Source organism: Crocuta crocuta, unplaced genomic scaffold, assembly GCF_008692635.1.
Source record: "Crocuta crocuta isolate KB4526 unplaced genomic scaffold, BGI_CrCroc_1.0 scaffold77, whole genome shotgun sequence".
Classification (NCBI taxonomy): domain Eukaryota; kingdom Metazoa; phylum Chordata; class Mammalia; order Carnivora; family Hyaenidae; genus Crocuta; species Crocuta crocuta.
The window spans coordinates 3,350,750-3,366,376 of NW_027532172.1; the positions used below are offsets into that span (position 1 = coordinate 3,350,750).

The 15,627-nt window shown below is 44.9% G+C and overlaps 1 protein-coding gene across 3 annotated transcripts in view; it reads left to right on the plus strand.

The window, feature by feature from the left end:
• The window catches only part of LARS2 (leucyl-tRNA synthetase 2, mitochondrial), a 236,287-nt gene that overhangs the window by 132,028 nt on the left and 88,632 nt on the right, over positions 1-15,627 (plus strand). For all 3 annotated transcript variants that reach the window (XM_077776920.1, XM_077776921.1, XM_077776922.1), the window contains one exon: positions 13,719-13,808. In XM_077776920.1, the coding sequence (XP_077633046.1) occupies positions 13,719-13,808 (90 nt within the window). The remainder of the gene's footprint in view (positions 1-13,718; positions 13,809-15,627) is intronic.

The following is a 15,627-nucleotide window of genomic DNA, read 5'->3' on the forward strand; positions in this document are numbered from 1 at the left end:
AGAATCTTAAGCAGGCTCCATGCTCAGCGCAGAGCCCAATGTGGGGCTTGATCCCATTACCCTGGGATCATGACCTGAGCTGAAATCAAGAGTTGTATGCTCACCTGACCAAGCCACCCATTTGCCTCTAGCCACTCTTCTTAGCCTACTTTATCTTACATTAATAAAGCCTTTCTTCCTTTCTTTTGATTAATTTTTGCACAATATATATTTTCAATCCTTTTATGTTCAACCTACTGTTTTTTCTTAAACAGAATACAGTTGGTTTAGTTTTTTAAATCAGTTTTGCCAAACTCTTTTAATTGATATATTTACACCATTTACCTTTAATGTAATTAGTGATATGTAATTCTGACAATTTATTTTCTGGTTTCTTCTATGTTTTGTTTCTCTTCTTTTTCTACCTTTATATGAATTATTTGAGTGTCTTTTAGAGTTGCATTTAGATTTATCTATAGCTTTTTGTTTGTCTTTAGTGTATCATGTATAGATTTTTTAGTTGTTGCTTTAGGTGTTACCTAACATATATAAGGTATCACAGTCCACTGGTATAATCATTTTACCAGTTTGAATGAAATGTAGAAATCTTACTTTCTTTTACTTTTCCCCATTTGTAATATATTCAGAAAACTGAAAAGAAAGTCTACTATATTTACCCATATTTTTGCTTTTTTTCCTTTTTCTTCATTCCTAATATTTATAATTTTCTTTCTACACAAAGAACTTCCTTCAGCCATTCTTTAAGGTTAGTTTTTGTTCATGACAAATTCTCTTAATTTTTCTTAATTTGAGAATATCTTGATGTCATCTTCATTCTTGAAGGATAATTTCACTGGATATCCAGTTCTAGGTGGACAGTTCTTTGCTTTCAGCACTTGAAAAATGTGCCGCTTCTTTTTGGGCTCTGTAGTTTCAGATGAGAAATCTGCTGCCTTGTGTATTGTTTTCTCCCTATAGGTAATGCATTGTTTCTGTCTGGCTGCTTTCAAGGTTTTCTTCCTTATCTTTAGTTCTCAGACATTTGATTATGATTTGTTTTGGAGTGGATTTCTTTGAATTTATCTTGTTTGGAGTTTCATTCAGTTTCTTGAATATGGAGGTTTATGTTGTTTTTCCAAATTTGGAAAGATTTCAGCCATTATTTACTAAAATACTTCTTTAGTTCCATTCTCTTTCTTCTCTATTTATGAGATGCCAATGACTTGAATATTAGATCTTTTGTTACCATTCCACATGTCCCTGAGGTCCTGTTCATTCTGAGGGGTGAGAGAAAGGAGGCTCTGTTCATTTTTCTCCAGTCTTTTATTTCCCTGTTGTTCAGATTAGATCAGTTACATTGTTCTGTCTTCAAGTTCATTGTTTCTTTCTTATGTCCCCTCCTTTTTGCTGGTTAGCCATCCTTTGAGCTTTTTATTTCAGTTCTTTTATTTTCTGGTCCTAGAATTTCCATTTGGTTATTCTTATAACTTTTCTTTCTTTATAGAGACTTTTTGGGTTTTTTTTCCCCATATGTTTAGAGTGTTAATAATTTTGCATTGAAGCTTTTTTATAACAGCTTCTTTAAAATCCTTGTCAGATATTTCCAATAGTGTGGTCATGATAGTGCTGGCATATGTTGATTGTCTTTTCTCACTCAGTTTGAGATCTTCCTGGTTTTGGTATGACTAATGATTTTTTATTGAAATATGGACATTGGAGAATTCTTTTTTTCTAATGTTTATTTTTGAGAGCGACCACGCAAGTCAGGGAGGGGCAGAGAGAAGGGGAGACAGATCTGAAGCAGGCTCTGTGCTAATAGCAGAGAGCCTGATGTGGGGCTTGAACCCGTGAACCATGAGATCATGACCTGAGCTAAAGTCAGATGCTTAACCAACTGTGCCACCCAGGCGCCCCTGGAGAATTCTTTTAAGAGTCTGGATCTTATTTAAACCTTATATATTAACAGGGTTCTTTGGTACTGCTCCAGTGGGTAAAGGTGGGGCACTGCCTCTCTACTTCTAGGTAGATGTGGAAGTCTAGGATCTCCAGGTGGCCATTACTGACACCCTGGAGAAGAAGGACCTTCTCGTTACAGCTAGACTCCCCACTAGATCCCTGCTGATATTGCTCTGACTGGGAAAGGAGACATTATTACTGTCCCCATATGGACTCCACTGGCACCGTGGAGGGGTGGCCTTGATGCAACTGAGCAGGGATGGACTTCCTGACTCTCCAGGAGTCTTCCTGACTCCTCTGACACTCCTCCATCGGGGAGAGGGAGGGGGACTTCTTTACTGCTGATTAGGGTAGAGGTCCAGACACCTCTGTGGTCTCCACTGTTACCGCCAAGGAGGAACGTTCATTAACACCCAGTAGGGGTAGAAGTCTTGGCTCTCCACTAACTTCCTCTGACTCCACCCTGCCACAGAGTTTGGGGTGCCGTGCTGTAGCCCCCCAACATTATAAGTCCAGGCTCCCCACTAGGCCTTTCTTGGTACAGGCAGGGCTGCCATTTTTTTTCTGTGATGCTGTCTAGAGTAGGGCAGTTAATGTCTACATTTTCTTTCTTGCTGGGTAGTCTGTCTCTGCCTGGTAGTCCAGCTAGAGAGAGCAGGCTTTTCTTTTTTCTTTTTTTTTTTCCTTAATTTTTAATTTTTTAAAATTTGGCCTGGCACTCCTTGACATCTCCAGGTTACCAGCTTAGTCAGCTGCAGTTCTGGGACTCCTGAGGCATAAAGACACTCCATGGGACTCCCCGCTGTGTCCCTCCTCAGGTGCTAAAGTCTTTAACTGCTCTGCTTTCTCTTTTTCATTTTTTGGAGTCTTATATTTGTTTTGTATATGTAATGACCAGGGTTTTTAGTTGTACCTCATGAGAAGAATAGGGAAAAGTACATCAATGCCATCTTCCTAGAAGAGATGGCCTATTCAGTTGTAAAAATCTCCTGGCCTCCTGTGAGATTCTGATCTGTGCTTCCCTGCCCCTTGCCCTCCCCTTAAAAATCATTGGACTAGGGTGTTTATGGAAACCAATTTGACAATAGGTTATGTTTAAAAATAATTGAACTAAAAGGTATTCAAAACAATTTTCTACTGATCTGGGTTCCCTGCCCCTAGCCCTTCCCTTAAAAATCACTGGACTAAAAGGTATTCAAAATAATTTTCTACACTTTTTTTCTAAGTTCATAGTTTTATTTTTTTGTCTGCCACATGTGACAGCTTTCAGGCTGTGCCAGGCTTCTACTAATCACTGAGTACGGAGCTTGTGGGTAGCAGGACAGCTCATTTTGCACACTGCCGTCACTGTTTTGCATCCGTGGCATTGATGAATCGATATTTCCTCTTCCTCTGGACCCGTGCCCGTGTCTAACAAATAGCCTTCTTATTATTCAGGAAACCTGGAGAAGTCACGTCTCAAGAAACCTTTCAGATGAACTCTGTCCTGTGAATCCTGAAATTTTCAAAACCGTTGCGGATGAAATTAATGTTCTCTTGTCCCAGGAAAACGGAACAGTTGTAGAGAGCTGGTTTGGCTCGGATGGTTGAAATACCGGCTGCTGACCAAGCTGACTGATAACAAATTGCAATTCAAATACATTAGTCCCATCTGCGGTTTCATGGAGGGCTTTGTGTTCCCAACTGGCTAGTTAGAAAAGCTGTCTGTGTTGTTAGACCGCCACCACGGAGCCCTCGTTGGCTGGCAGAGAACAATTACCAAGAAATGAAGCAAACTGTTGCTTCTTGTTTGTCTGATTATGGATAGTTGTCAGGAGACGGCATTCAGGTTCCCCATAAAAATGATAGTGCTCCAGACATAATGGTCAAGAAAATAGCAAGAAGAGGAGCTCATGGAGCTAGCCAATTTCGGTTCCGAAAGACAGTGCGAGTTGTCTTTAAAACCACAAAGACCATGACTTCCATTAATACTCGTTCTCTACACTGGCCTCAAGAGCACGAAGAACATGGGCCTTCCAGATTATGTGAGAATTTAGCTGTAGCCCTGGGTTTGAAAAACAAGACCTGTAAGAGTAAAACACCTGTTCTACAAAAGCATGGGGCCTAGCCTTTGCCATCTTCAGTTTTCAGGAAATGCTCATTTTCAGTGTAGGTCAGCCCTGCGATGAAGGGGCGTAATTACATGAAAAATGAGCTCTTAGGCAAATGGTAGGTTCGTGATTAATTAATTACCCTGATATTAACACCTGTTCCCTCAACTGGGCACCAAGGAGGAGAACAGGGAAGGCGAAGGAGGCCCGCGGCGGAGGCCTGGCAAAGGCAGGATTGAACAGATGGTTGCAGGAAGAGGAATGAGAGGGAGGGGCCAGCAAGGCTGTGGAGCCTGGGCAGCGGGCATTTTGGGGAATAACAGTCCGGCAAGGAGGAAGGGGCGGCCATGTGGCCGAGTGGGGGGGAGCCACCTGCCACGTCTGTACACGATCCCTGGCCCTTCCCCGGCGATGGGAAAGGTGCAAAGCAATTGAAATAAAGTCGAACCTGGTGGCAGGCACAAATGCGCCGGGAGCGAGGGTGGGTGGCAGACTGTCCCTCTTTCCCCCCTCATACAAATGGGAATGAGTGGGGATGACACTTGAGAGAGACCTTGGATTAAGGAAGGACAGGCCATGAGAAGGCCTGCTATAGGTGGCTCCAGTCTCCATGGAGGAGGGGTCTCTGTGCCACCAACCCAGTGCTGGTAGGTACCGGTAACCGGTAAGTGTTTGCGGAATTACTCAACGAGTGAACCAACAAATGGAACCTCCATTGGATGGGAGATCCATCCCTTCTGTTCTCTGTCCCACCATTTTCTCTCTGTAGCTTTGGCCCATTAGTGAGTCCCTTAGGAAAAGGGCTGGGTAGGAGCCCCTTAGTGAATATTTTCTCATGGGTGGATCAAATGAGAAAAAAACGTAGAATTCAGAGCCAGCCTTATACCAGGGAGCTGAGAAACCGATCTCAATGGATTTTTTTTTTTAATCATCATTTGTTTGACATTGTGGATGTTGTTAATAGAGGTAAACATGGTGTGTTTGTTTTGCCTTTGGAAGTTTGAATGTTCTATGTACAGGTGTCTTAGAATGCTGAGTGGTAGGAGTTGGGGCATTTCTTCTTTGAACCCATATTCGGCAAAATTTAGTATCAATAAAACTGGACTGTGGTTCCAAGAATAAACATGCTACTTTTTTAGAAAGCCTATTGTACTTAAGAAAATTAGCAAGGGCTTTGCCTCAAGACTTTTTTTTAAAATATAGTGACACTTGACCACCTAAATTTTGATGTATTTGTTGTTTAAACGAAGATTTATTTTTTTAAGTTTATTTATTTTGAAAGAGAGAGAATGCCTGCATGCATGGGCAGGGGAGGGACAGAAAGAGAGAGAGAGAGAGAGAAAGAAAATCCCAAGCAGGCCCTGAGCTGTCAGCACAGAGCCCAACACAGGGCTCTAACTCACAAACCATGAGGTCATGACCTGAGCAGAGATCAAGAGTCAGATGCGTAACTATTTAACTGGTTGAATCTCCCAGGTGCCCTGCTTTAATCAAGGTTTACTAAGTACCTGCTGTGTACTAATACTGAGCCAGACAGTACTGGGAAGGCAAGCTGACCCTCTTCACATAACCTTATTCCTCACAGCAGTTTCCAGATGAAGAAAGTGAGGCCCAGGGAAATGAGTCCTTTGTTCAGGGTCACCAGCAAGTTCACAGCAGACCCATGGACAGAGTCCAGGACTCAGACCGCGGTCTTCAGCCTGCCAACCCCATGCTCCTTCCATCCATTGCCCTCCAGCTGCTATCAGGAGCTAACAGCGTGTCTGGGAAAGCGAACAAGACTTGAAGACTAAAATCATAGGGGCAAAAAGTCTGTTAGGTCCAAAAAGAGGGACAGATATGTACTTGGCATTTTAGACTCAGTCCAGTAGAACGGAGCACTAGGCCTCCCCGGTGTTCCCTAGGCCTGGGAAGTTGACTGATTGTCCCCCCAACACTGTAGGGAGGAGGACTTGGTGATTCTTGGATGCTCTTGGGGCCCCGCCTTTTCATCTCCATGCTGGGCAGCTGCCAGGTGTATCATTTGTGTTTACTCATTTAGTCCTTGCGTCCATCCCAGGATTTGGTCCGATTATTGACCCCTTTTACCAATGTATTGGTTAGCTATTGCTGTGTAACAACTGTCCTCAAACTTAGCAGCTTAACACAGTATTAGTTACTTCACAGTACCTGTGGGATAGGAATCCAGGTGTGGCTTAACTGGGTCCTCTGGCACAGGGTGCCTTGTAAGACTGTCACTAAAGTGGAGGTCTCCTCAAGAACTGTAAAACTGTAGGCTGGGGGCACCTGGGTGGCTCAGTCAGTGGAGCGTTTGACTCCGGCTCAGGTCATGATTTCACGGTTTGTGAGTTCAAGCCCCGTGTTGGACTCTGCTGACAGCTCAGAACCTGGAGCCTGCTTTGGGTTCTCTGTCTCCCTTGCTTTCTGCCCCTCCCCCATTCGTGCTCTGTCTCTCTTTCAAAAATAAATAAACATCAAAAAGAGTTTTTTAAACCTGTAGGATAATTCTAAGTAATACACAGTCACTGTATGAAATCAGCGAAGTTTAGAAAACTACAGTTTTGAGAAAATCACCCGTGGTCAGTGTCATTCTGAGACAACCCCATTTATGTTGGCATTTTTTTCCTGGTATTCTTTTAATTTTTTTTCATTATATAATTGGAGCCATAAAATATACTCAATATTTTTATCAAATATCATATTCCCATGTTATTAAACATCACATCGAGTTTATGTAAGTAAAGGAAATAGTATATAAGCCATTTCATTTGTTCTGGCTTTGGTGTACCTTGTACAAATATTCAGATAGAAAGACATCTATATAAACATTCATAACACGAGTTTAAGTATATGTGGCATGTATTTGGTTCATACAGCTCTCCCTGCTTTGAAAATACTCGTCATGAATGTCTTGTTAATAGTCAAAGTGACATCGAAGGGTGCCTGGGTGGCTCAGTCCGTGAAGCGTCTGACCTCGTCTCAGGTTATGATCTCATAGTTTGTGGGTTCGAGCCCTATGTCGGACTCTGCTGACAGCTCGGAGCCTGGAGCCTGCTTCAGATTCTGTGTCTCCCTCTCTCTCTGCCCCTCCCCTGCTCACACTCTGTCTCTCTTTTTCTCTTAAAAATAAATAATAAACATTAAAAAAGAGAGAAAGAAATCGCGTGTTGACACAATGGTGCCCTTGGCTCCCATTGAGGCTCAGTTAAGTTCTGTGAAGACAGGAAGACAGGACCAGATCCTGTCTCTCGTGCAGCATTTGGGAGGGAGATGTGTTGGCGGGGGGGGGGGTCCCCTTTGCAGAGATTCTCAACTTGGGCTGCACATGAAATTTCCAGGGCAGGGGTAAGACCCAGGCACCAGGGATGGTTACCACTCCTCTCCGAGGTGCTGCCAAGTTTAAGAGCCAGTGCAAAGTTTAGTGGACTTACTATAGGGGTGGCCATTAATGTCCCACTCTAGAAGATTCCCCCCCCCCTTCCTTCTTCCAACACAGCAGGTGCACGGAGCTATGGACTAGAACCTTGAACCAGCACCAGTGAAGAACATCTAATACAGCTTCGATTTTTCTTTTTTTTAAGCTGCACACTATGAATCCTGAGACTGGCTTCTCTGGCCTTTGAGCAATGCTGTGCTTTCAGAACCCCTTCCCTCTACAACTGGAGAACCAGAGAAGGAATAAAAAGATAAGGTCATATGATACATTTCCTTTGGCTCCATTGTAATAGAACCAGATGACAAAAATGCACAGTAGGAAAGATCAGTCTTTCAAACGGGCCATGAGCACCTCTCCCCTCTGTTTCCAGGCTTCATTTGTTTTGAAGGCGAGAGGCTCACAACCAGGGAGAGGTGGCAGTTGGCTTGTCTCTGGGAACTGACGCATGGCGGTTCCTCGCCTTTCTTCCCAGCGTATGTGGCCACTGAACAACTGATAAACGTGTTACCTCAGGTTTTTGTTTTATTTGTTGGATTTGATAGCGAACCTGAATAAGGTGAGGTCGCAAGGCACACTGAATGCGTGGTGGCTTTGCGTGGTGTTAGCTTTTCTGTGATCTGGGACCGATGTCTGTCAGAGATGCCAAGAGACCAAGGAACGAGGCCCAAGTAAATCCTGCTGGAGCGGAGGGGCTTCGGGGAGGTGACCTATCTGGCTCTCCCTGCCCGGGGTGGGTGTGCACTGGAGGTGACAGAACGGCCTCGTGCGGAGAAGTCCATCTGGTCCTGTGTTGGCTCGTCCCCTCATAAACACCACCTCTTTTTAGTCAGAAGGCCGATACTCGGGAAGGGATAGTGATGGTGAGTGACAGCAACTTAGGTCCTTTGCCTTCCCTTTCACCTTGTCCCAGTGGCCCGCCTCTGAGTGTGTGATGACGAGGCCAGCCTCCCTGCTCCGTGACACCCCCTGGGCCACGCCAGGAGAAGTGGCACCGGCCACCTCACCTATGTGGCCAGCACGTGCTCCGCAAACATTACTGGGTGTGTCCTCTCAGATGGGCTTCATTACCCCAGTGTTCTCGCTGGGGACACCTGGCTAGAGTCACAAAGCTAATGATGGTAATAAGGACCTGATCCCGAGTCGCTTGGCTCCGAAGTGGAATATCTTTCCCATAGATCACGCTCTCTCCGAGTCTTGTAGTGAGCACTCTGAGCCCGAGGGGACCTTCCGTGAGGTACATAGAAGGTGACCGACCACCCCGATTCTTCCTTCACGGACCAAACACTGCTGTATGTCTGGGACAGACAGTAAAGTAGGCCCAGCCTTCTTAGGCTCTGTTGTGGCCAGATCACTGTGTGCCAGGAGCTCCCGGCAAGGCTGGGTTAGTTATTAACTTGTGCACTTTGTGATGTATGGGCAGCAGGCCTCAAAGGGTGATGTTTGCTTTTTTTTTTTTTTAATTTTTTTAATGTTTATTTATTTATTTTTTGAGAAAGAGATGAGTGTGAGCCTGGGAGGGGCAGAGAGAGAGAGAGAGAGAGAGAGAGAGACAGAATCCAAATCAGGCTTCAGGCTCTGAGCTCTGAGCACAGAGCCCCACGCAGGCCTCGACCTCATGAACCATGAGATCTTGACCTGAGCTGAAGTTGGACAGTTCACCAACTGAGCCACCTGGGCGCCCCAAAGGATGATGTTTGGAGCCTCACCTGTGTTCTGAGGGAGCGCACCTCCTGCATTGGGCTCTGTGTTTGGCTGTGAATGTGCAAAATATTTTTAATGCTAAAAACCCGGTATCGTAAAATGTAAAATTGCAGCATGGAGGAATGATTACAGTTTAGATCTGAGATTCATAAATTCAGTCTCTTGACATCTAGATTGTGCTTTCCGGAGCTCAGGGGGATGTAAAAGTCGACACCTTTATGCAGATCTGTGTGGAGTATGGCTGAATTGCAGTTGCTTATGGAGCTGTAACTCTGAACCACTTGGTTTTGTTTTAAAAACAAGTCTACAGCTACGTGGGCGTTGGCTTGTTTGGAAAACAGGGCAGAGGAAAGCAGGGGAATGCGAAGGGGTTTGGAGCCCAGTGAACATCTTTCACTTGACTTCTCTGGTGGTCTCACCAGGTTGTCACCCCTCCCCCCCACTGCCCCCAGCTTGCAGGCAGCTATGTTTGACAGGCGCACGGACGCAGGGCTCCCCCTTGGGGTCACCGGCAGCGCTGGGCCTGGAGGGGGCCAGATTCCAACAGACGGTGTTTATTTAAACTCTTATTTATTCAATGACTCTCTTGTGGGAGGGGATAAACTGCTGCTGTATCAAGAAAAATGTCTGCCTCTCCAGTTTCCAAAGAGGACATTTATTACATGAAGTCATTATGTGAGATTCGCCAAGTCAGAAAACTACTTGGAGGCATACTACGCGATTTAAAATTTAAACCGTAAAATTGATCACATATTTCCCATGCAGAACAGAGTTCCAGACTCGATAGGTCTCTCCGCCTGTTGGTCTTGGAGTTGGTAGAAGGGTGGGGGGCTGCGCCCCACAGCGTTCCCGTGTACCCAGCGAGACATAGTCAGCAGAGGTGCGCTCACACCAGGCGGAAAAGGAGACCTAAGTCAACTAACTTGTATTTCCACTTCCATGGCTTTTCATAAAAAGCGCAGTAGAGAGTTGCTTTTGTTTGCTCTCCTTAATCTGCCTGCACAGGGTTTCACTCTTTGGTACTAGTGACATTTGGCGCTAAATAACTTTTTGTTCTAGGGACTGTCTTGTGCATTGTAGGATAGTGCCCCACCACTGTCGTGACAGAGGTAGTGACAGAGATGTCACCAGGCATTATCGGATGTCCCTGGGGAGAGGACGGTCTGAGCCCTATTCTTAAGAAAAGGAAGGAAGGAAAGTTGTTACCATCTTTGTGAGTGCTGACCTCCCCTCCCCCCCCAGAAGACCTTTGTCTACAGGAATGGGATTTAAGTGAATAGTTCCCCAAAAATGACAGTTCTAGCCAGTTGACGAGAGTCAAAGGTTTTAAGGCCGTTTAATTCCATTAAGATGTCTTTGGGGGGCGCCTGGGTGGCTTAGTCGGTTGGGCGTCTGACTTTCGCTTAGGTCATGATCTCGCGGTTCGTGGGTTTGAGCCCCGCGTCGGGCTCTGTGCTGACTGCCAGCTCAGAGCCTGGAGCCTGTTTCAGTCTGTGACTCCCTCTCTCTCTGACCCTCCCCTGCTCACGCTGTCTCTCTCTCTCTCTCTCTCTCCTAGAAATAAATAAAAATATTTAAAAAAAAAAAAAGATGTCTTTGATGATTTTCACTGAGATGAAGCATTAGAAAACTGGAAATAGTTATTTGGGGTTTTGGGGGCCCTTTTAAATTAGCACATCAAGAAAGGTTCCGGAAGGGTTCCTTGGCTTTTTTAGGAACAGCTGTCAGCACAGAGCCTGACACGGAGCTTGATCTCACAAGCGTAGAGATCATGATCTGAGCCCAAGTCAGATGCTTAACTGCTGAGCCATGCAGGCGCCCCTCAGGAAATGCATTTCTGAGCAGGGTTCAGCATGTTCATGGTTCACTGGCTCCCGGGGAGTCTGGTGGGCACCTGTTCTGGTCTGTTCACGAGCAGAGTAGACGGCACTGAGGGTGCTGTCTGGGCCTTGTGTGCAGCAGGTAGGAGTAAATGGGCAGAAGGGCAGGTCCTGTCCTCAGGGTCTCCCCTGGGCAGGTTACACGGGGGGCAGTGGGAATGAGGTGAACATGCATTGAAATCCAACTGTCGGGAGTGGATTATGGTCCTTGGAGCAGTGGTTTTCAAGCTGTGCTCTTAGCAGCTGACGCTACTTGTCCTTCAAACGTGTGCAGAAACCCAATATAAATAAAATGGATCAGAGCCAAGTTTGAGGCCAGGGCGCAAGAAGGGGGCCCACAGTCCCTTATCCCTCACCTTGTCTCACCTGGCCTCACCTTGCCTTGCCTCATCTCACCTCACCTCACCTTCCCTCATTTCCGGGGGGACACACCTTGCATTACACGTGACTGAAAGCAGGCTAGTGCTTGGCTGGAGTTGGATAGCGATCTTTTTTTAATTTTTTTCCTGACTGGATCTATTATTTTTTTCTAGTAAAAGTAATTTTCAAAACCATAAACCAAGATGAAGATAATAATGCTGTCCCATTGCTGTTTAATTTTTCTCTCAATATGGAGGCAGATTCAGGGGCTGAGAACATACACACATATATACATATGTATATATATATTCGTTTGAAGTATTTTGGTATTCTATTATGAAAAACTTAAATATATAAAAAAAATAGAGGGGTACCTGAGTGGCTTAGGCAGTTGAGTGTCCAGCTTCGGCTCAGGTCATGATCTCATGGTTCATGAGTTCGAGCCCCACCCCCAACTCACAGCTGTCAGCCTGTCAAGTGCAGAGCCAGGTTTGGATCTTCTGTCTCCCTCTTTATGGCCCTCTCCCATGAATGAATGAATGAATGAATGAATGAATGAATAATAGAGAACAGAGAACTCCCCTCAGTGTAACAATTGTCATTATCTTGGTCATATTTGCTTCATGTCTTTCCTTAAGCTAATGGATAAGAATTTTAAAAGATGTTCACAATAATAAGGTCTGCGAATATTTTTACCCAGTTCCCCTACCCCTCATGCACCCCCTGCCCCAGCTCATTTGTGGACCAGTGTGATTTGAATTTGATTTGTGAAACCTACATGAGGGATACAAATTTGACTCAATGTGCAAGCATTCTTGGCATCCGTGTATTTTATTTTATATTCAGTAGTGATTTGGGGATGCCTCAACCCGAGCAAAGCAAAACATCCTAGAACATAGCTCCTGCCCTGGGCTTTGTTAGAAAATGGGAGTTCTTAGGGGGCTTGTCTGGAAAACCGAGGAAAATGGGCTGTGTGTGCTGTGCCTGCAAGGTTTGGGGGCAGGCACCTGGCAGTTGGAGAAAGGATAATAAAAAAGTATCAGATGAACTTGGATGTTTGGGGGGACGAGCCCTTCCATAGTGTGCTGGTCCCATTCTGGAGTCGGCAGAGTGCTTTATGCATGACGTTCCCGCAGACCTGGTATCCTGGGGCCTCGGGACCATGTCGTGCGAGTCACGGTCTTGGTGTGGCGTGGGGCCAGCCCGCCAGGGGCCAGCTCCAGTGTGAGCAAAGTTGTTACACTGGTGGGTTATTCACTACCTGCCTTGCAGCTGGGAATGGGGGAGTGATCAGAGTTGAATTCCTTGTTTTCTCAGAGTACAAAAGCACAGAAAAGGACCCAGGAATCTTACAAAAGAAAAAATAGCCCGTTGGGAGCCCCAGGAGATTAATTACCTGACACCTTGCCCCTTTCCTGTCATACTGGCCCTCGTATTTGTGGAATTTTCAGCTCTCTTTTTATTCATTCATCAAAAGGAAGTTAGAGTTGTATTCACTTTTGGGGGAAGTATGGCCCTACCCTACGTCCATTTCTATGTTAGCTATTTTCTTGAAGTTCAAGAACACTGGAAAAGAAACTGTGGTTATAGGGTGGAGGTTTTGCGCTTAAATTTATCAACTTAGAGATTGGTTAATCAGTAACTTGTTAAAGTTTCTATAGCAAATGTGTTTTCAGGGAAGAAAATAAATTTTTGGAACCTTGGATTTAGGCTTGGAAATACAAGCCAGGTGATTTCTAAGTTTAATTTTTAATAAAGATTTTAATGGGTCTTCCTAAACTAGGCAACAGCCTGATTCACCTAATGGGATAAATGGAATATAAATGAGTCTAAAGGAGCCCGCAGGTCCCGGTTATACGTAGAAATGCAAGATTTGTTTTCAAACGAGCTGCGTACTGAAGCAGGCAGATACGCCTTTTGAATTTTGTGATTGCTCTCAAAACAAAGTACGTTCATGAATTAGCATCACGATTCCCCAAATACGTGCTGACAGAGATGGTAATACCCACTTTCATACAATGTAATTCATCTGTTAATTACATGGATGGAGGGGAGAGGTGTACAGAAAACTTGAGGTTTCTTTTCATTAAAGTGACCCTGGGAAAGGTAGGGTGGCATTTCAGTAACTCCATTATTTCCAGAACGAATTGCTTCTTCCCTCACTTTACAAACTGGTGGAAAATGCATAGGTTGGTAAATATTTTTGCGGTGTGATTGCTTTTCAAAATTGAATTGCAGGGCCAATGCATATGTTGGTGCTGGTACAGGGGGAATATTTACAATGGCCTGTGAGTGATTTTCCCTCCTCTTTGGCAGGAAATAACTACGTGTTTGCCAGATTACTACAAGTGGACCCAGTACCTCTTTGTTAAACTCTATGAGGCTGGACTGGCCTATCAAAAGGAGGTAAGTTAAAGTTAGCTGCATTTTCTCTTTCTCCTCTCCTCTCTTCTCTGCTCTGCTCTGCTCTTCATTATTTATTTTGAGAGAGAGAACACAAGTGAGCAAGGGGCAAAGAAAGAGAGAGAGTCCAAGGAGGGGCAGAGAGAGGAAGAGAAAGAGAGAGAGAGGGAGAGAGAGAAACGGGGCTTGTGTTGTATCCAGTGTGGGACTTGAACTCACGGACTGTGAGATCATGACCTGAGCCGAAGTCAGATGCTTAACTAAGTTAGTGCTTATGAAGGGCCTGGGATGGTGCCTGGCACACAGCTTGTGCTCAATAAACACCTGCTTGAGCACACCTGCAGGGTCACCTGGAGTCATGGTTGATTTAAATTGGAAAAGTAGAAAGTAAAAAAAATCCTAAATCTTCCTGGCCAATTCTAAAGCAGCTCACCCATGCCAGGTATTAGGGAAGAATAGTGTAGCTTATTTTATGGATTTCATTTAGAAAGATAGTGTTCTTATTGCTGGTTGTGGACTGAAAGGCTTTTGGTGTATAATTTTTTTTTTGCGTCCACTAATTTGTCATGATCTTAAGAAAAAAATCCTAAATAGAATACAAAAAGTGCACACTGGGTATATTGTTTGAAGATCAGCGTTAGCCCCAATCCAAGGTCTCCTTTTATTGGGTAGCTATTTTCAAGTTGGCTTTAACACCTCAAACATCTTAATGTCAGGTGGCATTCCATTCCTAGGGTTTACCTCAAAATATAAGCTTTTGAAATTAACATCAGAAAGCTAATTGACTTTAGAAAGCCTGCACATAGCATACCCTGTAAAGCATATTTAGCCAAAAATAACCCGCATATTAATACCTTTTCTCTAATAGCATTGTCGTAACTTTTTTTTGAAATAGGAGATGGCCTTAACCCTTAAATTCAGTTCTACTTAAAAAGCTGTACAAATGAACTTCCATGTAGGAAAAGTATTTCAGCAGAGTGTTGCGGTCTTTTGTTCTCGACTAACACCATCCATCAAAATGCTCATTTCCTCTGCAAAAGGAATCTCTTCTTGCTCTCGCCAAACAAAAATGTTTTCAGCCAAAAATATGAATATAAAGACCTCCACTTGGCAGCACATTAATTTCACCTCTCTGGTTTAAAAAAAAAAAGTGTGGTGGATGCAGTTAGCAGGGAGGATTCTGTACTATGCTTGGGCATTCTGCGGAGTTGTGGAGGCCATCTCGTGTGTGGGTTTGCCTTTGTCCTCCTCTGAGATTTCAGAGGTGGCTGATGACAGTGCTGATGTCCCCCCCCCCGCCGCTGGGTTTGCTGTGTGGCCTCATGCTGGGGGAGCCGACTGAAGGAAACGCTGCTCGCTGCGCAGGGAGGCAGCCTGTCCCGCTCTGCCCCCTTGCTCTGCCCCCTCGTGGCTTTGGAAGGCGGTGATGGTAAATAACTGGTAGCCTTGGAAACCATCCTCCCGGACCCCATCCAGGCCCAGGCCGTTTCTGGATGAAACGGAGCGAGATGGATTTTGAGAGTTCGACGTTTTCATGCGATCTATGTGGTGTTCCTTAGTTACGCACAGTTTTGTCAGGGAAAAAAGCTAATGGACCCTGAGAAAATCGATACCCTAAAACCTCCTTCTGGAGCCTGCAGCTGCCTGAGGGCACACTCTGGAAGGGTTTTTGGTGATGTGAAAGCAGATCCTGAGGAGAAGGAAGCGAGGGAAATGACTGAGAGTAGCCAAGGGCCTGAGGAGTGATGTGTGGGCCAGCAGAGGAATGCGTGCTAATGGAGGTTGTGATCCAGAAGGGACTGTGTGAAGGGTGAGGCCAGGT